Consider the following 24,812-nt stretch of genomic DNA (forward strand, 5'->3'; position numbering starts at 1 on the left):
ACTTGCTCTTTATTGAAGGCATCTCGTGAAACAAATTTTTATTTCTTCTACGAATCCCAATGTTGTTTTGCGGCCTATTGGGAAAAGGGCTACACTATTTGTTAATTTAAAAATTCACACGTCTATTTATCCTAGTCTAGATGTATACAATAACAATTGAATCGATAACGGTAATATGAGTTAAATACATGTTGGTCCCTGAGGTTCAGCATGTTAAGTCCCATTAAAATCTAATAACAACACTTAGGTGACACTTTATCACTCAAAAGGTTTATATTCCTTACCTTGTCCAACTTTTTTTTTTTTTAAAATCATCGAAGGTATTTAGGTCAACTTACATACACTTCAATTAATTTCTCAAGATTCTGAAACTATCGACAGAATAAAAGCTCTAGTTGTCACCCCTATTAAAGGCTAAAGTGAATCGAACGCATAACCTCTTAAGTAATACACCCAAAAGTCTTAATTGATCACTTGACTACCCAACGACGGTTATCTTGTCTTATGTAACCAACATTAAAAATTAACATAATTATTAAAAAATGAATAAACTGCTCTTAATGGATAATTTTATTTAAAATTTAGAATAATTCTTTTAAATAACTATAATTGATAAGGGTCTAAGTGTTACTTCAATTCTACCGGATCTTATGTATTAGGCCAAACCTCAGGGACCAAAAATTTATTGTTTTAACTTTTTGAATTAGAAGTGTTAAGTCAAAAGAAAAATGATGGGATTGGGGCAATAGACGAAATTAGGGAAAGCGTGAGGCGTTAGAGAAGGAAGTGGAACAGAGAGAGTTGTGTAAGCAAAGCTGCAAAGGTGTTGAATTTTCCTTAAATGGATGGCAAGCACATGTGTACTCAAATTATTTCTTTAGTCTGTAAACAACATAATGCCAGCAGAATTCCTTCCTACTCTTTACCCATGACTCAAAGTTTACCCAATTCCACCTTTCAGCAATAAAAAAATAAAGTCCCAAGTGGTAAATTATACAAGAAAGGAGACAGAGCCCATCAACAGAGACAGCAATTTCAAAGATAGAAGAAAGAAGTACACGTATGGTGCAACAAACCTCGAATTTGGTAATCAATAGTTGTCATGCTTTTAGTCTTATTAGTGCGTGAACTAGTCAGACCTAGTCGTAATCCTGAAAATCTCAGTTATATTACAAACCATAACCAGGCAATTCAGCATCATGGTATCTCCATTTCAGGTGTCTAGAATTTTCAAATCCTTCTACGCAAGAATGATCAAATTACTTCATTGCTTAAAATCTAAGGCGGAGAATTATTATTAGGTAAGCAGTGCATATGCAAGTACTACATAATATAACCTTTCTCCTGGTGCAAGCATCATAGTTTTGATTTCAGTATCTTGACGACAGAGAATGGCCAGACCACGGAAGCTAACTTGCGGAGGTCTGAGATTTTATGAAGAAAACTTGCATTTCCATTTTCTTCTGTCTCTTTAAGCAGAGCATCAATCCTTTGAGCAGCTGCCATTCTGCTCTTGAGGACCTTGTTCTCAGTATTGAGCTACAAAAAATAGAAAATCCCAGTAATTGTGTCTGTTAAAACATGCATATAACTATATATGAAATGGTTACATTCTCTTTTATCTCAGCTTTCATCTTTGAATTTAATTGTAGTAATCAAAAGGCATTGTGTAGAGAACAAGGACTGAATGAAATAGTAAACCATTCAATTCCAAGAAAATTGTCGAATTTCTTCTCTAGATTTGTCTTACCTCCTCAACAGTACATGTAAGCTCTTCCACAGCTTGTTTCAGTGAGGAAATTGTTCGGAAGGTAACATCTTCATACGCCAATTCCAAGTCTTCAACTGAATTAGGTTCAAAGAATATTCCCTCCAGAGTGAATAATTCTTCAAGTAACTTCACATCTTCAAAATCCAGTCTCTCCCTCAACTATATGAACACAGATTGTCTCAGAAACTAGTGTAAAAGGTGCATACAGAAAGTGCCGAAACATAATGCTTACCTGATGTAGAATTCTCTCACTTGACTCAACTTTAGTTGCATATGATGCTTCATGATCTCTACCAGAATTTTCTTCCCTGCTATTGGCACGTGGTGATGCCTTTATATGCTTTGCCCTGCCACAAGAGTTAAAACGACAAACACCAGTGAATGACCCCATACTAACTTATTATTTTGATGATTATGACTGTACATTTTTTGGGGGTTGATTATAAGGATGTTTTGAACTTTGAATAGAGGAGTACAAATCATTATCAAACAATATCCACTTAATTAAGGACTCTAACGCTCAATGTTTCAGTTAAAAAGTTCAGTACGGTGACAGTTATCCCTATGACAACAGAAAAACCGTTGGTGCTAATATTGCAAAAATATTTCTTTCCCTTTCAATTAATTTCCTACTATTATCCTCCGTGTATGACAGTACAATAGCATTCTCTGCAAGGAGGGTTTCTAATTATGAACCTTGTGCCAAAGCGAAGAGTAGATAAACTTTCTGGTGCATTTGAAGAGCTTGGGGAGCAGCAACACAGCAGGGCAGTCCTGGAGTTTCCTCCCTGCAAGATGAAAAACAGTAGATCCTTAGTTCAACCTTGATGAGACTGAGAAGAGTTAGCTGAAAGGAATGAATCTAACAAGAGCATCTTGGAGAATCCGAGTAAGCTTGGAATCACGGTATGGAATGTGGTTTGCTTTTCCCGGTGAACAGGTCAAAGCATTTATTACATTCCCGAGGGCCGAAAGGGATTTGTTGATGGTCTTGGCTTCTTCAAGAACTTTCCCTTCAGCACCAGTTTTCTCCACTTTCTCAGACCCTGCCAAGTCCACAAGAACAAATTTTCCCTCTTTCACCCTGTCAACAGTCTGAAATGTTAGGGATTAATTACTTTGAAATCTTTAACATATCTAGGGCAGAAATAAAACCTTTTTACTCTATTTAGTTCTTGCTGGACTGTGAATATGTAGATACAATGACTTCTGCTGCTGGCCATGTTCATTTCTGTCACATATTAAGGTTAATGAAATAGCATATGACGTTCATCTAAAAGAAAAAGACCACTAATGTTTATGATGTAGACCTTCCTTATACTATTGCATAATAAGGAGTTCATCGAATAAAAAATGGAGATAACAAAGGATACGGGTCTCTCCAACTGCTCTGTTTGCTATCCCACTCTGCAAATTCAAAGTTTATATTAGAAGTTAATATACTATATTAGTGAGACTAAAGCTCTCATGCAGTTCCTATCTTACAGATAGGCTTTGCATTGCTTCTGCAGGGTCTGAGATAGAAATCTGCAAAAGAGAAGAAACCTATTAAAGGCTCTTTGTAAAAATAATTTAGTAATATTGATCAAGAAATTCGACAGCCAATTGATATTTGGCTTCCAATTTGATACAAACGTCTCAGTTTTAAGTACCCTGATATAATGGGGTGTGTTGCTATTAAATGTCATGGAATATCTAAAGCTAAATGCCAAAAAAAATTGAAACAAGGCTGGCTGGTTTTAAATTACTTTAAAAAAAAAAAAATTAATTCTTTTGACATTGACTGCTATACGCTTCGCCAATCTAAGATTTAAAATCGATTGCTTGAACTACAGAAACTATCTACTTTTCACATGTATGCCCATGCAAAATTTAGTATCGAGTGTTACTCCTGTGTTGTATCGTGTTAAGTGAAAATCAAAACAATAATGAATGCTAAGATTATCCACACCAGTTAGTGAGAAATGTGATCACCTCTGTTACTCCCGATAACAGTATTCCCTGCACTCTACTCTCCTTAATCTGTATGTTGTCCTTTGATAAATCTAAAAGGTCCCTGAGAAAAAAAAAAAATCAGTGACACAGTTTAGTTCCAACTTACACTTAGGCCAGAGTGTGGGTTACATCTCTGCATGAAACACACCTGACTTTCTCCATATAGATCTCTACCTACAGGCGTCACATAGAGGTTTCAGAAAAAAACTGTATCACTGATAGTTCAGCTAATGCCAGCAAATAGTCCAAGATTAAAGTAACACTAAGTGTTTCTCATACCATTGAAAACTTAAGTGTGTACTTGACTGATTCTTCTGAAGATTTGATGCACTCAAATAGTCCATTTACCGCTCTCTGGAGTAATCCTTTCTTATGTTCATCAGATTCCAGGATGTCAGGACCCTGTTTGATAAACATTTCCATATATGAGCTAAAATCACTAGTATTTCTGGAATATGTACATATGAAATCATATAATCACCTCCATGCTATATGTCTTCCCAGCACCTGTCTGTCCCAAAGGAATAAGTAGGTTTGTCAGTGATATAGAAATATATGATATAGTGAAATCAAATGAAAAAAGTAAAGAATGTTTTATGAAAAACAGTGGCAAAGAAAGTGCGCGATTCAGCTCTTGCAGTTCCACATAAAGGTCGCCTGGATCTTGAATGGACATGATTTTTATATCATGCAAATATTGGAACAGAGGGAATAATTTCTTATAGCAAAGAATGCGAACAGGATCACCTAGGCTAATGAATTGATGGGACATGAGATGACTTTCCAACTGGATAAATGAATAAGAATGTTTCTGGTCTTCAATGTTCTCTAAATATAATCAAGACAATAATTCATACTATTTCAGATTCTCTCCTGACTACTGTCACATTAAAAGCAAATCATTTAATCATAATATCTTTGACCACTACTTCAACTCCTCTTTCAAAATTGTCTAATTTGAGGCACTTTCATGTCTGATTGGATAGCAAAGAATAATCCTTCCCGCTCAAAAAATTAAAAAAACGAATCATCCATCTAATTATCTCTTATACAATTTGTGTGCGTGTACATACATACGCATAAGCAGATCTGAGTTACTTACAAATACTTGGAAACTAGCAAATATGCAGAGTAAAATCAACTCAAAGACACAGGCATCTTTGGACCCAAATATTTTTCACCTGTCCATAAGTGATAATGGTCCCATTTATAGCATTAACAGCATCTGTATCATCAAGATGAACAGAGTAAATAGTTAAAAGCATGACAGGAGAAAAACAGTCAAGACAAGTTCAATTAATTCTCGAGAAGACGCTGAAAACAATCTTTTTACATCTCGAAGAGGAAACAGAGAATTATGTTTACAATCAGTTAATAAGAACTTCTAACATTCAAACAAACACACAAATAAAAAAAAGTCTACAAGTTTGTACCTCGAATAATAGGCAGAGCAAGAAATTCATAAACATCAACCTGCTCAGAATTCTCATAGAACACTCTGTCAAAGCAAAACTTAAACTCTTCTTCTTTGTCATCCTGTTATATAATCATCGAAAATCACTAGATTTACCGACTTATAGCATGCATATTCAAAGACGCTACATGAGACATATTCACGTGCTTGTAAGCAGATATTGTGATTAAACAGGACCTTGAAAATGAAAGTCTCAGAATCGATGCCGCGAATGCACACACTATTGCCGAAATTAGTTTTCTCCTTTGAACTTAAAGGCCTGAATCGAGCACAGACTGTTATATTCGACATTGCTTTGTACTGCTTGAAGTCTAGATCTCAAATCTGTAACAAGAATAGATATACGAGTGCTTAGACGTAAACAATAAAACACAGAAAACAGTTATGTTTTAAACTCATCAAGAAATATGATCGATACAGTTTTGTTCGTGCGTTTGGTTCCCGAGAAAACAAAGGAAAAGAAAATTACGTAAAACTAATTGTACAAACTAAACCTAACCTTCGGTGAATAACCGGAGATTATAATTTAGAAAAAAGGACGATTCAAATTCGTCACAAATTAAGGGAAAGAGAAAAGTACATAAAAGTAGAGCGAAGTTGTTTGATTACCGTGAAAATTAAAAGGAAAGGAAAATAGAATTTCGAAACAAAAATTCTAAGTTTTCGTTACTTCTGTTGCTGCATTTTCTCAGTATCCAAACAAAGAGATGATTCGATTATTGTGAAACGCGGAGTTCGTGGAGGTTTAGAGCCGAATAACCGAATCACACTCCAAAGTAAGTGGACTTGAGGACAGTTTGAAAATTAAGAAAAGAAAAAGACAGACAATTCGTTTCCTTTACCGTATGTTTTCTCAGCAACCAAACAGGACCGGCAGTAAAAATTTTCAATTTAATTCGTTAACAAAGAGACTCAAGTCTGAATTTATAGGTTAGCTTTTGGCGGGAGTTTAGATTTTTATATTTAAAGTAAATTACATTCTTGTCCCAAACTACACGACATGTCGTATAACTACTAAATGAAAAGACGACATAGCAAAAACTTAGTATTTTTTTTATGATAGAATAATTAACAATAATTGTATAAAAGATACAAATTATAAAATTAATAAATAAAATAAAAAAGTTAAACAAAAACTTGGGTTTGTAATACCACTTGTTTAAACCTCCGAATCTAGTTTACTTACATTAAACCTTAGGGGGCGTTTTGTGAGTAATATTAGAAGTAATCTGATTACCTCCATTTTCTTAGATATTCTAAGATTACCAAAGTAATCTTTTTTTGTTACAATTTTATCCCTTATTAATAAAATTTTAAGACAATAATACCCTTATTTTTAAATTTATTTACATGAATATAGTTTTTACTATTTCACCCAAATTAATTAACTTTTTGGACAAAATTACCCTTGAATTCAAAACAAATTGCAGCTCACCCAAGCCACCACCCCCACCCGCCTGTTGCCGTAACCACCGTCTCGACCAATCGTGACCGCCGTCGGAATAGTGCACGGAAGGCCGAAAATGGCCACTATGCGCCGATATGGCTAGATCGATCATCGATTTGGCCATTAACGGCCAGATCTATCACGTCTGGCCATTTTTTGCCAGATCTCTAGCCGGAAATGGTCATACGACGCACGAATGTCATTTCCTGTCTTTCATGCTTCGTTAGGTTGTCAGCGGCCCGCGGTGGTTGCTGGCGGCCGGCAATGGCTGGATTGGTGGGGGTGCTTTGTTGATTTTCCAAACTTTTATATGGGATTGTTTTTGTTAAGTTTTTAAATGCAAGGGGGTTATAATAATCCAAATAATAATCAATATTGAAAAATAATATAATAATAATATTTAATTAGAGAATAATTCAGTAATTTAAATAACATACCTATCAATTTATTCATATCAACCAAACATATTAATATAACATACTCATCAATTAACCAAACATATTTTCCTAAAAATTCTCAGTAATCTTAGATAATCTAACTTTCCAGTAATCTAACATTCTCTGAACCAAACGTCCCTAAGGCTGTTTATTCTAAAGCCCATCTCACCAAATCAGCTATTGACAAAGTGCGCGTGTCTTAGGCAAGTTTTCTTCAAAAGGTTGGCTATTAATTTCAAAATATCACAAAATTACTATCGACCTGTTGTTAATTTGTTATATATAAACGAGATTCCGATCAAAATTCCAAATCATAGGAAGCTCGAATCCCAATTAAGTGTTTAAATAATACTGTCAAAAGAAAAGAATACCACAATGATACTATATCAACCGAAGTTGAAAGGAATTTGACCCACCAAAGCAAACAACTTGTTTACTGAACAGCTACAGCAATAAAATTACGCTTCTAACCTTTAGATGCTAATCATAAGTTAAGGGGTACCAGTGTAAGCTTTCAAAACTATAAGGTTAACTTTGATTAAAAAAATAAAAAAAACAAGTTCATAATCCAATAGCAACAAAAACATTAGGGGTCCTCAAGATAATATCCCTGTATAAATCGACTCTCTCTTACAGCAGCTTCTTATTAACCCTCCACCTGCCGATTCAGCAAAACCCTAGCTCCCACAGCAACCATGAAGTACAACCCCAGAGTCTCGTCCTCCCGCCGCAAGAGCCGGAAGGCACACTTCACGGCTCCGTCAAGCGTGCGACGTGTCCTCATGAGCGCGCCGCTCTCCACCGACCTCCGCCAGAAGTACAATGTTCGATCCATGCCCGTGCGCAAGGACGATGAGATCCTGGTCGTCCGTGGGACCTACAAGGGGCGTGAGGGCAAAGTCGTCCAAGTGTACCGCCGAAAGTGGGTGATCCACATCGAGCGCATCACTCGCGAGAAGGTTAACGGCTCGACCGTGAACGTCGGAATCAATCCTTCGAAGGTGGTCATTACCAAACTCAGACTCGACAAAGACCGCAAGTCGTTGCTCGACCGCAAGGCAAAGGGACGTGCCGCCGCTGATAAGGAGAAGGGGACCAAGTTCACTACGGAAGATATCATGCAGAATGTTGACTGATTATGCTGTGGGTTTGTGTTTTTGTTTGACTCTATGTTATTTCATGTTTCATTAGGATGATTTGTTATGGTACTGTTGTTAAAGATAGTTTTATGATTATGACAGGTTAAAATGTTAGATCTTTCTATCAAATATCAAATGAAATATCATTGAAGTATCACAAATTCCTCCATTTTATAAAAGGTTATTACTGCAGTACAACATTGTGCATATAGATTATCTAATGGGGAAGAACTAAGCAACTGCAATTCTTCTGTTGTTGTAGTGTTGTTCAATGATGAGATCCTAGAATTTATAATTAGCATTGATCAAACTTTGGAACTATGTGTACATTGAAATAGGGGATTAGGCAGAGAAAGCACACACCTTTGTGGAGTTTCATTATTCATGTTTCATGGTTGGATGTTATAGACACTCTTGATTCTTCTGAAAATTGTTTGTGCATTTTGCAGTCTTCGAGTCACAGTTTGAAGAAATAGTAAGTAATCACTGATTTGTTTGATTAGAAAGACGATATGTTGGTGGCGTTATCTACCCAATGTTGAAACCAGTTGGCATTTACTTGGATAAACCCCTATTGGAAAATAGCTTATGGCTTAAGTTTGAGTAGTCGCGGTATCAACTCCAGTCAATGTTTTAAATCATCCATTTGTATAATGCAAATGGATAATCTGGTTGCGACACTCTTGTTTTGAACTTCCTGTAGTTAATGAAAGTGTGAAATTTCCGGTCAACCTAAATTCGGTTGAGATATTAGCATGTAAAATCACATAGGTTTCTCGGCATAATGATGTAATTAATCAAATGACATGCAGCGGCGGACAAGGAGAAGGGAACCAAGTCCATCTCCGACAAGTAGACTGATTATGATGTTGGTTGGTTATATCATGTTTTGTGGTGTATGATTTACTTGTTGAAAAAAGTGAGATCGTCCCATCATATATGAAATCAAATATCATTGAAGATCTTTATTCAAGCTTGGATCACAAATGCAGGTTCTCTATTTTATTTGAGTTTATTATTGCGGAAAATATAAGTTCTCAAATGGAGATGGAATATAAAGTTGCATTATTATTGAAGCCCGGCAATAGGTAAAAGCTTCATACACTCATATCTTCATTCACTTGGGGGGAAGCAACTGCAATTCCATTGTGTTGTACTATTGATCAATAATGACCGAACTGAAAAAAAACTAAAGCATACATTTGAATAAGGAGTAGGCGAAGAAAGCACACCTTTATGGAGATCCATTGTTCAAGTCTCATGGTAGGATGGTATAGGCACTCCTGACTCTTCTGTCAATTGTTTGAAAGCATTTTGCAATCTTTGAGTCACAGGTCCAACTTTTCCATCACCAACTATGCGCCCATCGATCTTCACAACCTGTCAAGGAGATAATTTCGGCATGATCTAACCAGCTCTCACACATGGTGGAGGAATATGGCTCAACCGGTTTAATCTATCATGCATGTCGTGCTGCTACAATTCATCATCTTAAAAAAAAGAAAAAGAAAAAACTTACTGGGCTGAGTTCTCCCATTGTTCCGGTCGTCCAAACCTGTAGAGCATCCATTCTTGCTGTAATTAATGAATAATATAAAAGGGTAATAAGTAATAACATGAACTTGAATGGCATGCATAAAAATGATATTCAGTGGTTTCCTGTTTAGTTCAGAAGAACAGACAATCAGATTTGATTGTTTGCTTCAAAAACATCAAAAATTTACCCTTTTTCAAATGAGAGTAACTCCCAAATATGTTACTTCAATCAAAATGAGAGTATACTATAATCAAAATGATATTGAACAGTTGAAGCGAATGTTTATCTTAAAGGTACTCGGTCGAGATTCTAAACATAAGCGTGCCAACCTCATCTGCAGTATGGAACTCTGATAGGCTGATTCGTCGCTCCTCTAGGACTAACTTTTCCTTCACCACAAGGTCCATGACCTGCAATCTCAAAAATGAATCAATTATAGGATACCAAGCTTCTTATCAATAGAAAGTTATCTTGAGAACAGAGAACATAAGAAGCTTAAGCCTTTGTTATCTTATTGAATGTAACGGCGCATAAAATTTACTATGAATAGGAAAGTTTATTACAACTTACAGTTGCTCGAGTGATACCGGGAAGGCAATAATCAGCATGAGGTGTTAGAACACGACCTTTCTTCACCATAAACTGCAAATCAATAAAGATGAGAAACCTCTAAAATATTCAATGAGAAAACTTACATGTATCTGGAGACACTTATATCATAATAAGAAAGGTGAACTTAAATAGGAAGATAGAGCCAGAAATGGAAGATGGTTTAGCAACAAGAATCTTAACCTTCCTTACTCACATGCAGTCCAAAATCAGAAACTTTAACAGAAATGTAGGTTTACAATATTTGTGGCATTTGTCTCAGAGACATAACCATCCTTGTCAAGCATGATCGCATCGGCAGCATTTGCATTATTCCCTTCTATCTGCACCAATTAAATCTAACTCTGTCAAAATGCAATACAAAAAAGGTCACAATATTCACATTGTCCGTAATATGCAAGAATGATCAATCAAAAAGCACACATTTAACTTTTAAATGCAGTCAAACTGAATTCGGAAAAGTAGTATTACTGTTGATAGGATAATACCTTGGCAAGTATGTTATTGAGGAGGTTATTGTGATGAATCTTTGAATCCAAGTTCTGAAAAATATGAAGAAAAATGTTGTTGTTAACTGAAATTCAGCATGGAAACATGCCAGTCACATACACCTTCAATAATTTGAAAACTCATAAGAAAACTTAAGATTAAAAACTTACCACATTCATGAACCAGCTCCCTGAAGATAATTTTAAATATGAATAAATACTGAATTGCTTAACACAAAATCAGTGCGCAAGGACACGGACAATGGAACACTCAACCAAAAATATTGGGTCAATTTTCACAACCTGTTATGGAAACACACTTTTTGGTTTTCTTCTGAATAAATATTTGTATAATTATTTGGGTGAAAAACTCAAAGATACAGAAGGGCAGACCTCCTGCCTTGAAAACAAATCAGCTTGACAGATTGATGTCAACTTGAAAAGGATGATGGGTAGACCATCGAAAAAGATATCATCAATGAAATTGACAGTTTTTCAAGAATGTAGTATGAAATTGATGGTTTGATTCCTTAAGAAAACCAATCTAATTAATGGATGCAAGGGACATACCAACTTTGTCATGCAAAGATGCTGGAAGGGTGGGTATGAAGTGTATAAAGCAATCCAACTAAAAACAATAAAGAAACCAAGAATCTTACTCATGGAGAATTACAACGTGTGGTTGCTGTCACCAACGTTACACCATGTGTATTATCATAGACGGGAGGTTTCCATTCAGGTAGCACTGCATTTTCAGATTTAGTAATAAATGTATCATAAGAAAGCCTGTGAAAACAAACACCAAATCTTAATGGCTGTCCAGCCCGCATGCATTAGCAAGGGGAAATATTTGTTCAGCAATGTAATTAATCCACAGTGTTGAAGACTTGGAATTGACTTACCAATTAAGGTGCAGCCATACAGATTAAATCCTGGGCCCATGCGAGAAGTAACCTGAAAAGACAAGAATATTGCAAATCAGTGAAGAAAATGCAGTACCAAAAGGTCATGAAAATGAAACATGAGAGAGACCATAAATGCATGGTGTAAAACCATGAAAGAGTTCTGTCATTAAAAAAAGTGGAACAACAAGACACAGCATATATCTGTTGAGCTAACATGTTAGTAAGAAAGAGGGGAAGTGAGATCATAAACCTTCTTTCCACGAGTAAGTGTTAACCGGATGTGTGCATTATCAAACATTCCATTCCTGATGAGAGTTTTGAAAATTGCTTCCTTAATCTGCAATTTGTAGCAGAATGTTACTACGAAGTACTAATGAAATTCAAAACTAAAGGCAAAAGACAATATAACAAACAACTTCTTTTCATCAAAATAATACAATAATCAGCCCAAATGTATTGGAGTCAGTACAAGTTGACGTATATTCTTACTCAAACCCTTACCTCTTCGCGGGTTGGAACGTTGTTGAAAGCCAGAGCCTTTGCTGAATCAAACATCCTATTGACAAAAAAGTAAATCCAACTCAAATTATTTTGTAGATTGAAAAGTTTTCCATAAATTGTCAAAATAAAGGCAAATTAAATATTTCTCTGATTGCAAAAGAACCAATGGTTATCACGCATTGAAGTGCAACTTAGGTGACTGCATCTTTTAAAGTAGGCGTTTCTGGAACTAATAGCTCCAGCACATGATATAGGAGTAAAATATGGCAACAACCTGTAATCGCAATGACCCAATTGCAAGAGTGCAGCTCTACCAACTGGGTTTTTCAAGGAAATGCAGCACTTTTTTGAAAAAACTAAATATATTTAAAATAAAACAGAATGAGAATTTGACTAAATTTGTGCTTCATTCTTTCAGATGTATAGGCTTATATTTGTCTTAAGAATTTCCAAACTCCATACATGGCTTCTTGCCTCAGGGTTTTTCAAAGTTTAATTTTGTATGTTAATGTAATGAATAAAGAAGTCTGGGTAAATAGAACCATTACTAAAATATGATACATTCAGCTTTCTGTCACTGACCTATCTAAAAGCTCCTCAAGCTTAAATATCTTCCCATTGTAAACTCTAAGTCCCTCCCACACACCATTACCACCTTGGACAATCGAGTCAAACACAGAAACCTAACAGAGGTGACAAGAATCAGAAACCTGGAAAGTGATAAGCTTAAAATGCACAATTTGTCCAATAACAGCTCATGGATTCCCTTCCATAATGAAGTACCTTTGCCTCATCGCGGGGTAGAATCTCATCACCAACCCACGCAAGCAGCTTCTTATTTGCAGGAACTGGAAAATCTGGTTCTGGTAAGGGAGTCTTCAATAGGGATGAAGATTTTCGTACATGACGCCGTAGCATGTTGTAAAAAGGTAGACTTTGCTCCAGCAACTCATAAAGAGATAATTGAAATGGCTGAAAATGAAAAATGATGAGAGCAAAAGCTAGGGAAGCCAATATTCAATCATTTTAGTCATTAGATTTTCTATAAACTTTTCCAACAGATACTAAAATCAAATTCAGACTGACACCACCACAAGAAAATACCAAGGTGATAAACAGATGATTTCTCATGAGTAAATATGGAAGGAAGTTGCAACTTTACAGGTCAATACTGGAAGAACATCAATTGACCTTATAGTCCTTTATGATCTAAGCAATCTCCTCAGTTAATTATTTCTAGCATCAGGAGACACTATTCAATGTGGAATTCAACACCATAAGAGATGCCAAATCAAAATCAATTTTCATCATTCCAGTCACATATATCTTTATTGAAAGAAATAGAGCAGTTCTATGAGAAAAATAGGAGAGGTTCTTTAAATAAGTTGCATGACTTATTAAGTTCCACCATTGATTAGTAGTCTATTCATGTTAACAAGGAAACATTATGCACAAACCACATACCTCAGGATATTTTCTTGGTGGCTTAAAGCCCGTAGATTTGTGTGCACTTTCTTACCACCATGGTGCCCAAAAGCCATCTATTGGTTTGGGACCAGCTTCCCATCTGATTATATTTGGACCAGAAACTTGTCAGAATGTTTCAACTTACGCATGTATATAACTCTTTGATTTTAAAAAGAAAAATGTTAAATATAGAGTAAATGAAGCCAATTGAAGAGTTTGACTGAGATGGCATTTGTGCACCTTAGCATTGCGGCTTGAAAAGGAATATCCAAGTCTTCACAAAGGCTGCGTAAAGCGGCCTACACATGAAGACAAAAACAGTAAACAGTTGCCAAAAAAATAGCATGAAGGGTAACAAGTAGTTCATATATTTTACAAACTTCTAACCAGATATAAATAGAATCAATTTGAGATAGTGTTAATAAAATCCACTCCAAAACATATAAAGTTCATGCAAAAGTACAAACTTCATGTCATCTTTCGAGCCTCAATAGAGTCTAATACTTAGAAGTCCCAAGGACCTGAAATCTTTATATTTCACCATCACATTGAAGAATTAGATTGTTGAAAATCAGTAATGATCTATGGATATAATGACTTTGAAGCATGCCACATTCATACCTTGCAATTTCCTTCTGTAAAATAGAAAACGAATCTTCTATGCTAGTGTGTCTCTGATGGACCTGATATTTCTAAGTGGTACAAACGAAAGAGAAATGGGGACAAAAGGGGTAATTAGCTTTATGGACAGGTGGCATAGACTGTTACTATAATCTAAATGTCAAAATAAAAGAGAGGATACGAGTTAGTGGGAGGATATGCTGAATTTTATGTGTGTGACTTGTTGGGAGGTCCTGGCCCTCGAAGACCAGTTGGTTCAATTTTTCATTCAGTGAATATTTCCTTCTTTTGCTAATTGATACTCTAATTTCTTATTGTTTTGTGCTTGAATGATCTTGATTATTGTGGTTTGTGTGTGTTGATTGGTTGTGATTGTTGAGAGTATTCTGGAAATTGTGTTGTGAGAAGTTGAGGTAGAGAAGGTATTCATAGGTCTCATTGTTTTTAACCATTAGTAATGTTTATGATCACCCATGTTATTTGCAGATCTAAAAGTAACTGCTTATTAGTTAGAAGGCATTCCCTCGGACTTGGTAATTAGAAACTGATGTTCAGATGTGTACAGAGTACAAAATCCTTCAATTTATTGTTTAAGCATGATTCTAATTATATAAATGTAGATTATACATCAAGGCTAGATCGGTATAAATGTTGCACCATTGTATATATTATTTCTTCAATGACTTTAAAGCATACAGTAGTGAATACACAAGAAATATTTTGTAAATTTAAAGCATTATAACCTCTGGATCTTGTCGAAGATCTGCTGCATCAATTATGACTGGAGTTTTTCCCAGCTCACAGAGCTCACTGTACACGGCGAGCAGATCAGTCAAACCCAACTCTTTAACCGATGGACGAACAAACTTGCCAAATGATTGCTGACATTGCATAACAGATCAAAGATACAGAGTAAACAAGTCAATTACATAATAAATAAATGGTTTCAAGAATTCATTACTCCACTCTGCTGCTATATGACATTATTTGTATACTTTCAATTAGCCGAATATAAGATCAAATGAAGAAACTTGGTCTTACTATTATGTCAAGAGGATTTTGTATCAGTATAATGTGCTTTCCTTTCTTCAACAAATCATCCGGCAAACCAGTTACCCGTTGTTTTACCATATGCTGCAGACAATGATGAAAGGAAAATGAACACCAAAAGAAAAATTACTCCTCTGCTTATCATAAAGCACAATTATCACCACAATCAGTAAAAGGGTCAATTCTTGATGAAGTAATTTTATATATTACCTTTCAAAACCGATATTTCTTTTCTCCTGGACCATAAATAATATCTTTTACAACCTTATGTCCATCAGATTCCTGCACTCCAGCACACAACCAAATGGGTGATTTAAACACAACATATTTCCTAAAATTCAAAGAGACAAAAAACAAAAACAACAATCTAAGATGAAAAGTCCCACTAGAACACAATTGCAACCAATTAAGATAAGCAAACGAGTTTAAGAATATACTAAATTTAGATGGAAAAAGCCTCGGCTGAAGATACCATTTTCGACAGAAGCTCCTCTTTATATGGACGATCAACACCAGTCGCCCGAAGAAAAGTTGCATACGGAGGTTCATCAAGCACTTCCATGTCATCCCTCAGAAAACAAAACAAAACACAACACAACACAAACTCATATATCATATCGAAGAAAACAACTAAACGCTCACCAACACTGAATCTAAGCAGAAACCATCGAAATCAACCTGACCAAAGGAGTACATGAGACTAGTGCTGATTGATCCCGGAGCAGACCATGAGTGGATAACCTCAATCTCTTCCGCCATTATTCTTCAAAAGACCCAAATGGGGTCACTGTAACTGATGTTTCTTTCGGGACGGCTCTTATAAGTCTAAAGGCTCACAACAAAATCGAAAAATACTCAACTGGGTTACTGTAACTTTCAACTCAACAGTTAGTTTCAGTTTGAGCTACGTCTAGGAAAAGGAAACTAAGAAAGAGAAAGAACTGTTGCGGCTTGGAGCTGTACCGGGCGCAGACAAGATAGTTACATCAGTATCCGTGACATCAACATATCTCCACGTAACTGCTGGCATGTTCGGTCTTTAGCTTAAGACAGGTCTACCTGCATTTCGCTTCAATTAAGAAAAGGAAAGCGGCTATTCTGGCTTTTGACGTAAGCGTATACTGAGGACACTAATTTCAAATACTAACATTTTGGTCCTTTAACTTAGCATACGATCGGATTAACCCTCAATTGATTGAAAATTATGTTAAAAAAAAGGAAAATAACTTTCAAGAAAATAATGAATACAACATTGCATTCCCATTGGACGTATCATCTTTGGACTAAAATAATATTTTTATGGATAAATCTAATGGTATTTAAACATAGTCCTTACAAAATTAATTTAGAGACAGACCCTAGTAAAAAATTACTGGTATTTATTTAAAATTTTTTTAAGGAGTTTGAATTACATTAGTATTATTTGTGTAAGAGTAAACGACACATTCCCACCCAAGGTTTAATAAAATCCTAAGTTGGTACTCTTGGTTACATTTATTTCAGATTCCTACCCCTAAAGTGACGGAAAAATGTTTGATGTAACGGTAAAGGGGTAAATTGGTCATTTTGCATGGACGGTGTACGTTAATAGATCCCCCCCTCTAACAGTCCTTCGACGCATATTAGCATATGGTGTCCCTGACGTTTTTCGCCCTTTTTCCAGTGATTCTTCCACCCAAAATCACCCTTGTCACCACCATTTGAACCCCCATCCTCCCCTCTACAAAACCTTACCCTTCACAACCCCTTATCACTCACCGATCGCCGGCCATGGCAGTGGCAACATGTGATTGGTTTTTGTCAGTTTCCGACCGTTTTGAACGGCGACCACCACCACCATTTGACTCCTCACATCCTCCTCTACAAAAACCATAACCTTCCCAGCTACGACAGCTCACCGTTTGCCATCCACCACTTCACCAAAAAAGGACTGATGAACACGAACTCTCGACTAGTGAACGGTGACTAAATGGTTGTTGGGGACATAAGAGTTTTATAGAGTTGGAGATGCTGGTTGCAGTGGTGGTATCCAATTGGATTTACCTAGTTTATTGGGTTTATAAGGTGTTCAATGGATCTCGATGATTAGTTGAAGTGTACGCAAGTTGGCCCAAAAACCCCGGTATTAACTTCAATAAACTTTGATATAAATTTTTAATCAAAATAGGAAATTGAGATTAATTAGTCAAAAATTGCCTATTGAATATTCTACCATAGATTATAATAAGATAGATGAAATAGGTGTAGACTTGTAAAAAATTATATTACTAGAAGTGTTTTTTTTATTTTTTTTAAACAAAGTATTAAAAACATGCTGATTTCTTTTTTGTTTCTGAAATAAAAATCATTAGCGAATCATTAAAATTTATATTATTATAAATTAATAATTATTTATTATGATATTAAATCTAAAATTTGAGATTTTATTATTTTAAGAATAATAAATAAAATCTCGGACTCAATTAACAAAATATAAAAGTATTATCCTTTTTTAGTGTGTTTGCTTTGCACAAAAAGCCATGACTAATTTGATTAATTTAAATGCTGGTTTTGGTCGGGTGATTGGTTGGGGTGATTTTCAAGTTTCACCTTGCGCTTTGGGATTCCACTAATTAAATTAAATTCAAAACACATTGGGATTCCACAATCAAATTAAGAAAATATTAGTGCTGGTTGCTGGGCATTATATTTTCAAGCTGTACTCTACCGTAGCATTAAACTTTTATTACTATTATTAATTATTCGAGGATTTAGATGCAAAAATTGAGATTATAGTAAAATCCTGCCTCCCCAACTACAAAAACTACAATACCCACAACTAGACTTGTGATCGAATGACAAGATTTCAACCATATGGATGGATTACCCAGAAGTCTTATGTTCAAGTCTTTGTAATGACCACCTATCATTGTTTTAAAACCCGGATTAGAGGACAACCCGTTTTACTACCCGAGTCATGAATCAACCAGTCCAAATTGATGACGTCAACAATAATTTAATTTTTTTAAAATTACATATTAATTCCTTAAATTTTAGTATATTATAAAATATCCCTAAAAAATTTGGAAGTAGTCCATAAACTTTTTATTTATTTCAAAAATTACCAATTGATTCCTAAACTTTTGATATATCTCCCAAACAACCCTAGAAATTAACATGAATCCCTATAAATTTAAAATATTACAAATACCCCCTAAACCCTGACCAGAATGGAAAAACTATCGGGTCTCGATCGAACTAGTTCGACCAGCCGGTCTGGTCCGGGTTTTAATACAAAGCCGCCTACCACATTGATGACTTTCTAATCCATTGAGCCTATAGCTTGTTCAGTGGATCCCCAAGAATAAACCCCGGTAATCCGAACAAAAAAAAAAAAAAAAAAAAAACCTACAATATCCGTTTTCTTAAACAGCAGGCCTAGATATTCAAAACCAGAAAGAGGTACAAATAGTATAGTTAAGTGTTGCAAGATACAATAAATAATCTAATACTTGATCGTTGATATGACTGCATGTAAGGAAGCAAATTGAAGGGCCTAAATGTTTCAGTTATATCTGTAGTAGCAAGATTAGCCTGCCTTGCTAGTGCGAGAAAGCAATTGAAGGTGTCGATATTACGAATGACCGACGCGATATAAGCCACTGGGCCTTCACTTGATCTAGTGTTGGGAGCTTCCTTACAAGCATCAATTCCGTTATGATTAGAATGGCATCTATCCAAGTCATTTGCACAAAGAATTTTCCCTTGATTGGTATCGTTGACTCTGTCATGACCATATTCGCTATCTCGGATTGAGCCTTTGCAACTCTCTTTCTGTGTCGGAGAATCTGATTTCTTTTGATTCAAGAGAATGGATAAAACTCTGATGAGATGCGGGAGGCATGTTGGATCATAAATTACATCTGCACCCAGACTGCCGAAAGAGAAATAAGAGAAATTAACAGTCGGTAATATTAATAAGGGAGTAAGACAGTAAAATAACTCACTCTTGTATAAACTAAGAGGGTCTCTCACCATTAATTCAATTTTTGATTGATAGAGCAAATTAAATATAACCCTTCACTTATTAATATTAACCCGCTTGCCTTCTTTTACACCGGCAAGCCTAGATAATTACCGTATATGCATGACAACTATAAATTATAAGATGGCTAAACTACTCACACAATCTCTGGCATAAAGTCATGGACCTCACTTTCTGATGCAGATTCCCACGGCAGATGAATGCATTTCACCTGAAATTTACAATTAAATTCAATATTGGTCACATAATCCTTTTTTATTCTATTAAGGGGACTTCAACTTCCTAATACGATTCCAAGAATCACCTTTTATCTATAATGTAATGATATTTTGGTTCAATTTCCATGTGCCCACATTTGATATTGAGGCACACAGTTTATAGGAAACAGAAAAATGTTTGGTTATTCCCCATGGCATCTTGACAACTCAACATGAAGGGGAAAATTAAGTATCATTTTATTAATTTCAAAAGTAAACAATTAGCTAAGCAGCAAAAAAAATGCTAAGAAAACGAAAGTCTAAAAAATGCAGCTTACCACATTTGAATCTTCATTTTCAGAGAAATCAGTTTCTATGCTTAATTGGTTCAACTCCAAATTAGACCTCAAGTTAACTAGTGTTGATAGGTCACCATCAGTCAATATAACCTGCATCAAATATATGTTTTTTTCACAGAAACAGCAATGGTTACTGAAAATTTAGATTACCGTTTGAAGAAAAATAAAGATTCACTTGTATTTAATCCAAAGGAAGAGCCATAAAAAAATGAGACATTGACCCGCACCCAAACCCCAAATCTGTAACTTAACTGCAGCATAGCATAATGTAGTATACCATCCGAGCAGCTTCATCATAGAAAACAGAAAGATCCATTTTCAGTCACTAGATGTAACTTAATTGTAGCATACCATAATATAGTATTCCACTTGAACAGAAAATACAGAAAAATCCATTTCCATTTCCAGTTACTAAACTTTTACACTTGATCCCCTCAACAAAGTTACCGCAAGTAATGTTTACGACTACCATCAAGCTTTGACCATCAACAGGGAAACCAAGAGGTTATAATTCATTCAAAATTATTCTTTTCATAGGTAAGCCAAAAGTAGATTACATGTTTGACCCGTATCTGTCCACACAGTAGCTCTCTCACTGTGTAGTCATCAGAAGCCAATTTCATTACTTTAGGAGCATAAACTATGGAAGCAACCAATTTTAGAAGGATCCAATCCATAATGCTCCACATACTTCTTGATTTTATGCAACAGCATCTTAAGCTATGAAAAGAACAATACCAAGTATGCATGGGAATTTGAATAATATACCTTTGCAGCTTTTGCTTGGGCAAGGCACACTCCAACCAAACCGACCCCTGAACCAACCTGCAAAAATGAAAAAAGAAACAAAGAATCAAAATTTGTGGTTATTAAAGACTAACAGAAATATAATACTAGCCGCATTCACAAGAGTATAAAAAAAAAAGGCATTAACTAAACTAGCATTGTGAGATACAAAATGTGTACATGGAAAGATGGAAAAACCAGTCATAGTTGTGTTATTTATTCTCTGCTTTTTCTTTTACCAATATAATCATATGCTTTTCAAAAAACTTAGTAATAGAGTTCAACCACGAGAAGTACTCAATAAAGTTATCAATTGATTCATTAGCCTTGGCAACAATTGTAATTTCACACAGAGAAAACATATTCTTGAACAAATAACTTACCTCAAAACAAGATTTATTAGAGAATATTTCTGGAAACGAAAGTATGATCTCTGACAAATATAGGCTGGAGGGCCAAATTGAACACCTGTAAGTCAATAAGGGCTAAGTATACTAGTCTGCATGCTAAACACAACTTCATGAAACAACTTTATGCAAACAAGAAACGACAAAGTAATAACTGTGCATAAACACAAATGTAAAATGATTTTTAAATTGCCAATATTTACCATATCAGTGACTAATGCAAGCAGATATAGAGTGCACATCGTATAGGAAAGAAGAAAAGAGAAAAGAAAGACAAGCCTTCTGCATTATTGAAAGAATCACTAAAAAAAAATCTGAGCACATATTTTACTCATACACAAGGAACAACTTGAAAAGATTGATTACATAATCATCAACAGAAGAACAGTGTTGCAGATATTAATACAACTTTACTAGACAGAGATAATAGAAAGAAAACAAAACAAGATCAACACTGAAGCATACCCTGTATCTCCTTCAAGCATGTTGAGGGAACATTGAAGTGGAACCATCAGTTTCGTTGACTTTGGACAACTTGGGAGATCAAACGTACCTAACCAAATCATCAACTAAACTTATTCAATGATGCAAATAAAAGGTAAGTACCAATCAAAGATGTCACATAGATAATAGTTATTACCATCTGGAAAAAGAAAAGTAATGTATTTACAGACTCTCTTATTTTTTTCAGCCAAATGGTCATCCTAGAGAGCCAAAAAACTTGTCAACCATTATTTAAGCATGAAAAGAAACACAAATACTTCAATGAAAAAAAAAACAATAAGAAAATCTCCAACCATGAGCTCTACCTTCAAAGAAGTCATAATGTAAGCATATTGTTCGTATAGTTCATCCAGAACATCACCGTGGTTTGACTCAACTTCAACAATGAGCTTCTTCAGAAAGTTCTTCACATAAGGCACATAACCTTTCCCAGACTGCATAAACAATTCAACTGAACCAAGCTTTAGTTTTAAGAAACTAATCAACAATCAAATCAAGACAACAACAGAAGAAAACAACAAAAAATTGAGCTCAGTTAAGAGTATTAATAAGCTTAACCAAGAACGTGTTAGAGAGTACTGTTATTAGTGGCTGCTTTAAACTTCTTGACCAGAAAGAATTCAGAGTGTTTTGTGGCTCCAAAAGCCACTTAAATTTATGTTAAAAAACGCTATAAAATTGACTAGAATGGTGGAGTTTTTTAAAATTTCAGAGTAACCGTAAAATATGAGAAAAAATTAAAATTATTGTTACGTGTTTCTTTGATCTGAATAATAAAACTATGCTCTGAAATGAACAATCCCAGCAAGATTAATAAACAATCAATAGGCATCAAGATATAAAGAGAAAAACAAGAAAAAATAAAAGAGACAGTCGATTATAGTGGTTCAGTAATCAAAGCCTATGTCCACTCTTCAAGGCAAGGTAGTATTTTATTGAATCAACAATATCCTTAGATTTACAGATCATATTAACCTCTAAACCCAATAACAAGGAAGAATCACACTTGATTAATTGATAAACCCTAGCCCCCTTGGAATCCAATCAACTCTCTCACACACCCTCTGTTAACCAAGGGTGAGTTTATACAATCAAAGAGTCTCAGCATCAGCTTCCACCTGGAATTAGGCTTCCTTTCAGCCGTAGGATGAAGATCAAGATTGATTTTAAAAGAATGGCGCGACATTGCAAACAAGAGAGAGCAATAGAATTTGTTTTGTTGTAGGTGAATGAATGCCACGAAGACAAGAGCTAAAAGTGGTCCTCCATTCTCCAAAACAACACCATTTCAATAAGCCTCCATATTTGACTATTCAAACATTATAAAAAGCTTGTTGACTTGGCTAGTGACATGGCAAAGAAATAGCCATTACTGAAGCTGCAAAAGAAGCAAGGTAGCTGATGGGTCTTGTAGGAGAACTGGGAATTGTTCAAAAGCTGGTGGTGATACAAAGTGATAGCCAGAGTGATATTCACTTGTGTAAGAATCAATTTTTCCATGAACGTACTAAACACATAGATGTAAGGCAAGGGTTAGTTTTCTGGTATGTCAAAGCAAGTACCAAGGTGGAGAATTGTGATGAGTTTTGCACTTCTTTGCCATGTCACTAGCCAAGTCAGCAAGCTTTTTATAATGTTTGAAACGTCAACTATGGAGGCCTATTGAAATGGTGTCGTTTTGGAGGATGGAGGACCACTTTTAGCTCTTGTCTTCGTGGCACTCATTCACCTACAGAAAAACGAATTTTGTTGCTCTCTCTTGTTTGCAATGTCACACCATTCTTTTAAGATCAATCTTGATCTTCATCCTACGGCTGGAAGGAAGCTTGATTCCAGGTGGAAGCTGATGCTGAGACTCTTTGATTGTATAAAAACTCACCCTTGGTTAACAGAGAGTGTGAGAGAGTTGATTGGATTCAAAGGGGGCTAGGGTTTATCAATTAATCAGGCGTGATTATTCCTTGTTATTGGGTTTAGAGGTTAATATGATCTGTAAACTAAGAATATTGCTAATTTAACGAAATACCACCTTGCCTTGAAGAGTGGGCGTAGGCCTTGACTGCAGAACCACTATAATTGACTGTCTCCTTTATTTTTTCTTGTTTTTCTCTTTATATCTTGATACCTATTTATTGTTCTATGGTTGATTGTTTATTAATCTTGCTGGGATTGTTCATCTAAGAGCATAGTTTTATAATTCAGATCAAAGAAACACTAACAATTATTATTCATTTTTGAGAATGTATATATCATATTAACACCAATTATACAACTAAATTCATCTCCTGAAAGAAAGCCTATCTAGAACCAAATTTTTTCTTCAATTCCAGATTCCTTTTGTAAACACAAAATTGATACAGACAAACGCAGCCTTAATAATTCAAAGATCCTCAAGCTATAAAACATAAATTTTAAAAATAAAACAAATAAATAGAAAACTTTAACAGAACATAAACAGAGTATATTATCACAATTTAACAAAAATAATAACACTTACAGCTTCACTAATACAATAACTCCAAATAAACCTCTGAACTTTCTCCGTCACCGATCCACCACCACATGCTCTGCGCTTCAGAAAATTAAACAAATTATACAAAAAATTGAAAATAATTAAAAAAAGAGCTGAATGTGAGCCGAAGATTACCTCGCAAGGGAGATGAGAGAGTCGGCCGGTTCCATAGCGAGAAAGGCGGAGACGAGGTGAAGCCCGGGAGGAACCACCGGGTCGAGCTCTTGGTTCGCCATGGCTGCGGTATTCAAATCTGTAGTTTTGGGAGGGTTTAACTAAGTTAGCAGCACCGAGGCTCGTCTCGGCTCGAGCTTACGCGAGCCATGGTCAAGACTCTGTTATGAAGTATCTCGCAAGTGCTACACGACACCGTTTTCGTTTCTCTGTTGTTACATGTAATTAATTTCAAGGGGAAAAAACTTTTTGCTCTTGAAGTTTTAAGTTAATTACACAGTGCCCCAAACTGTTTAGAAAATAGCAATGACAACCAAAATGATAACGTACGTACGTTTATTAAAATGAAAGTTTTGAATGACATGTACGTAAATTCAGACAAAACACTTATTTTTTTTATAGATTAAA

At 35.3% G+C, this 24,812-nt stretch overlaps 4 protein-coding genes across 5 annotated transcripts; 1 reads left to right on the top strand and 3 right to left on the bottom strand.

Moving 5' to 3' along the window:
• Positions 1–1,106: 1,106 nt before the first annotated feature.
• On the bottom strand, positions 1,107–5,933 carry LOC116134999 (kinesin-like protein KIN-1). The gene is made up of 16 exons (XM_031420698.1): positions 5,850–5,933; positions 5,418–5,564; positions 5,200–5,302; positions 4,948–4,991; positions 4,248–4,277; positions 4,046–4,168; positions 3,915–3,940; positions 3,746–3,827; positions 3,257–3,298; positions 3,145–3,178; positions 2,927–3,002; positions 2,639–2,855; positions 2,468–2,559; positions 2,004–2,118; positions 1,751–1,930; positions 1,107–1,539 (listed from the first exon to the last, which is right to left on the bottom strand). The coding sequence occupies exons 2-16, from the start codon at positions 5,529–5,531 to the stop codon at positions 1,357–1,359; spliced, it is 1,461 nt and encodes a 486-aa protein (XP_031276558.1). The 5' UTR covers positions 5,532–5,564; positions 5,850–5,933; the 3' UTR covers positions 1,107–1,356.
• Positions 5,934–7,753: 1,820 nt separating this feature from the next.
• Positions 7,754–8,420, top strand: LOC116134852 (60S ribosomal protein L26-1-like). The gene has a single exon (XM_031420504.1). The coding sequence runs from the start codon at positions 7,820–7,822 to the stop codon at positions 8,258–8,260; it is 441 nt and encodes a 146-aa protein (XP_031276364.1). The 5' UTR covers positions 7,754–7,819; the 3' UTR covers positions 8,261–8,420.
• Positions 8,421–9,199: 779 nt separating this feature from the next.
• LOC116134853 (branched-chain-amino-acid aminotransferase-like protein 2) lies at positions 9,200–16,470 on the bottom strand. Its single transcript, XM_031420506.1, is given in 19 exon segments — positions 9,200–9,643; positions 9,783–9,818; positions 10,130–10,210; positions 10,371–10,442; positions 10,649–10,732; positions 10,898–10,951; positions 11,557–11,642; positions 11,800–11,851; positions 12,053–12,139; positions 12,304–12,358; positions 12,886–12,986; positions 13,087–13,275; positions 13,768–13,870; positions 14,011–14,069; positions 15,135–15,272; positions 15,433–15,525; positions 15,652–15,723; positions 15,914–16,013; positions 16,121–16,470. Coding segments are annotated over 19 exon segments (1,671 nt in total). The 5' UTR covers positions 16,201–16,470; the 3' UTR covers positions 9,200–9,514.
• Positions 16,471–18,819: 2,349 nt separating this feature from the next.
• LOC116134851 (protein-lysine N-methyltransferase EEF2KMT-like) lies at positions 18,820–24,530 on the bottom strand. 2 transcript variants are annotated; one of them, XM_031420502.1, is made up of 10 exons: positions 24,366–24,530; positions 24,216–24,285; positions 22,024–22,152; positions 21,855–21,918; positions 21,680–21,767; positions 21,191–21,275; positions 20,790–20,846; positions 20,001–20,111; positions 19,606–19,676; positions 18,820–19,354 (listed from the first exon to the last, which is right to left on the bottom strand). In XM_031420502.1, the coding sequence occupies exons 1-10, from the start codon at positions 24,464–24,466 to the stop codon at positions 18,898–18,900; spliced, it is 1,233 nt and encodes a 410-aa protein (XP_031276362.1). In that variant the 5' UTR covers positions 24,467–24,530; the 3' UTR covers positions 18,820–18,897. The 2 variants fall into 2 exon arrangements, with proteins under 2 accessions (XP_031276362.1, XP_031276363.1); XM_031420503.1 differs by having other exon boundaries at positions 22,024–22,169; positions 24,366–24,422.
• Between the last annotated feature and the right edge of the window lie 282 nt (positions 24,531–24,812).

The sequence above is a fragment of the Pistacia vera genome, unplaced genomic scaffold, assembly GCF_008641045.1.
Source record: "Pistacia vera cultivar Batoury unplaced genomic scaffold, PisVer_v2 Contig292, whole genome shotgun sequence".
In the NCBI taxonomy this organism is placed as follows: Eukaryota; Viridiplantae; Streptophyta; class Magnoliopsida; order Sapindales; family Anacardiaceae; genus Pistacia; species Pistacia vera.

Coding starts and splice junctions, on each gene's coding strand:
- LOC116134999 (XM_031420698.1), bottom strand. CDS start 5,531: ATGTCGAATATAACAGTCTGTGCTCGATTCAGGCCTTTAAGTTCAAAG. Junction 3,941..4,045: donor ACACACTTAAGTTTTCAATG/GTATGAGAAACA, acceptor TGACGCCTGTAG/GTAGAGATCTATATGGAGAA. Junction 3,299..3,745: donor TGTTATCGGGAGTAACAGAG/GTGATCACATTT, acceptor TCTCTTTTGCAG/ATTTCTATCTCAGACCCTGC.
- LOC116134852 (XM_031420504.1), top strand. CDS start 7,820: ATGAAGTACAACCCCAGAGTCTCGTCCTCCCGCCGCAAGAGCCGGAAG.
- LOC116134851 (XM_031420502.1), bottom strand. CDS start 24,466: ATGGCGAACCAAGAGCTCGACCCGGTGGTTCCTCCCGGGCTTCACCTC. Junction 21,276..21,679: donor ATGCTTGAAGGAGATACAGG/GTATGCTTCAGT, acceptor ATTGACTTACAG/GTGTTCAATTTGGCCCTCCA. Junction 20,847..21,190: donor CTAATAAATCTTGTTTTGAG/GTAAGTTATTTG, acceptor TCATTTTTGCAG/GTTGGTTCAGGGGTCGGTTT.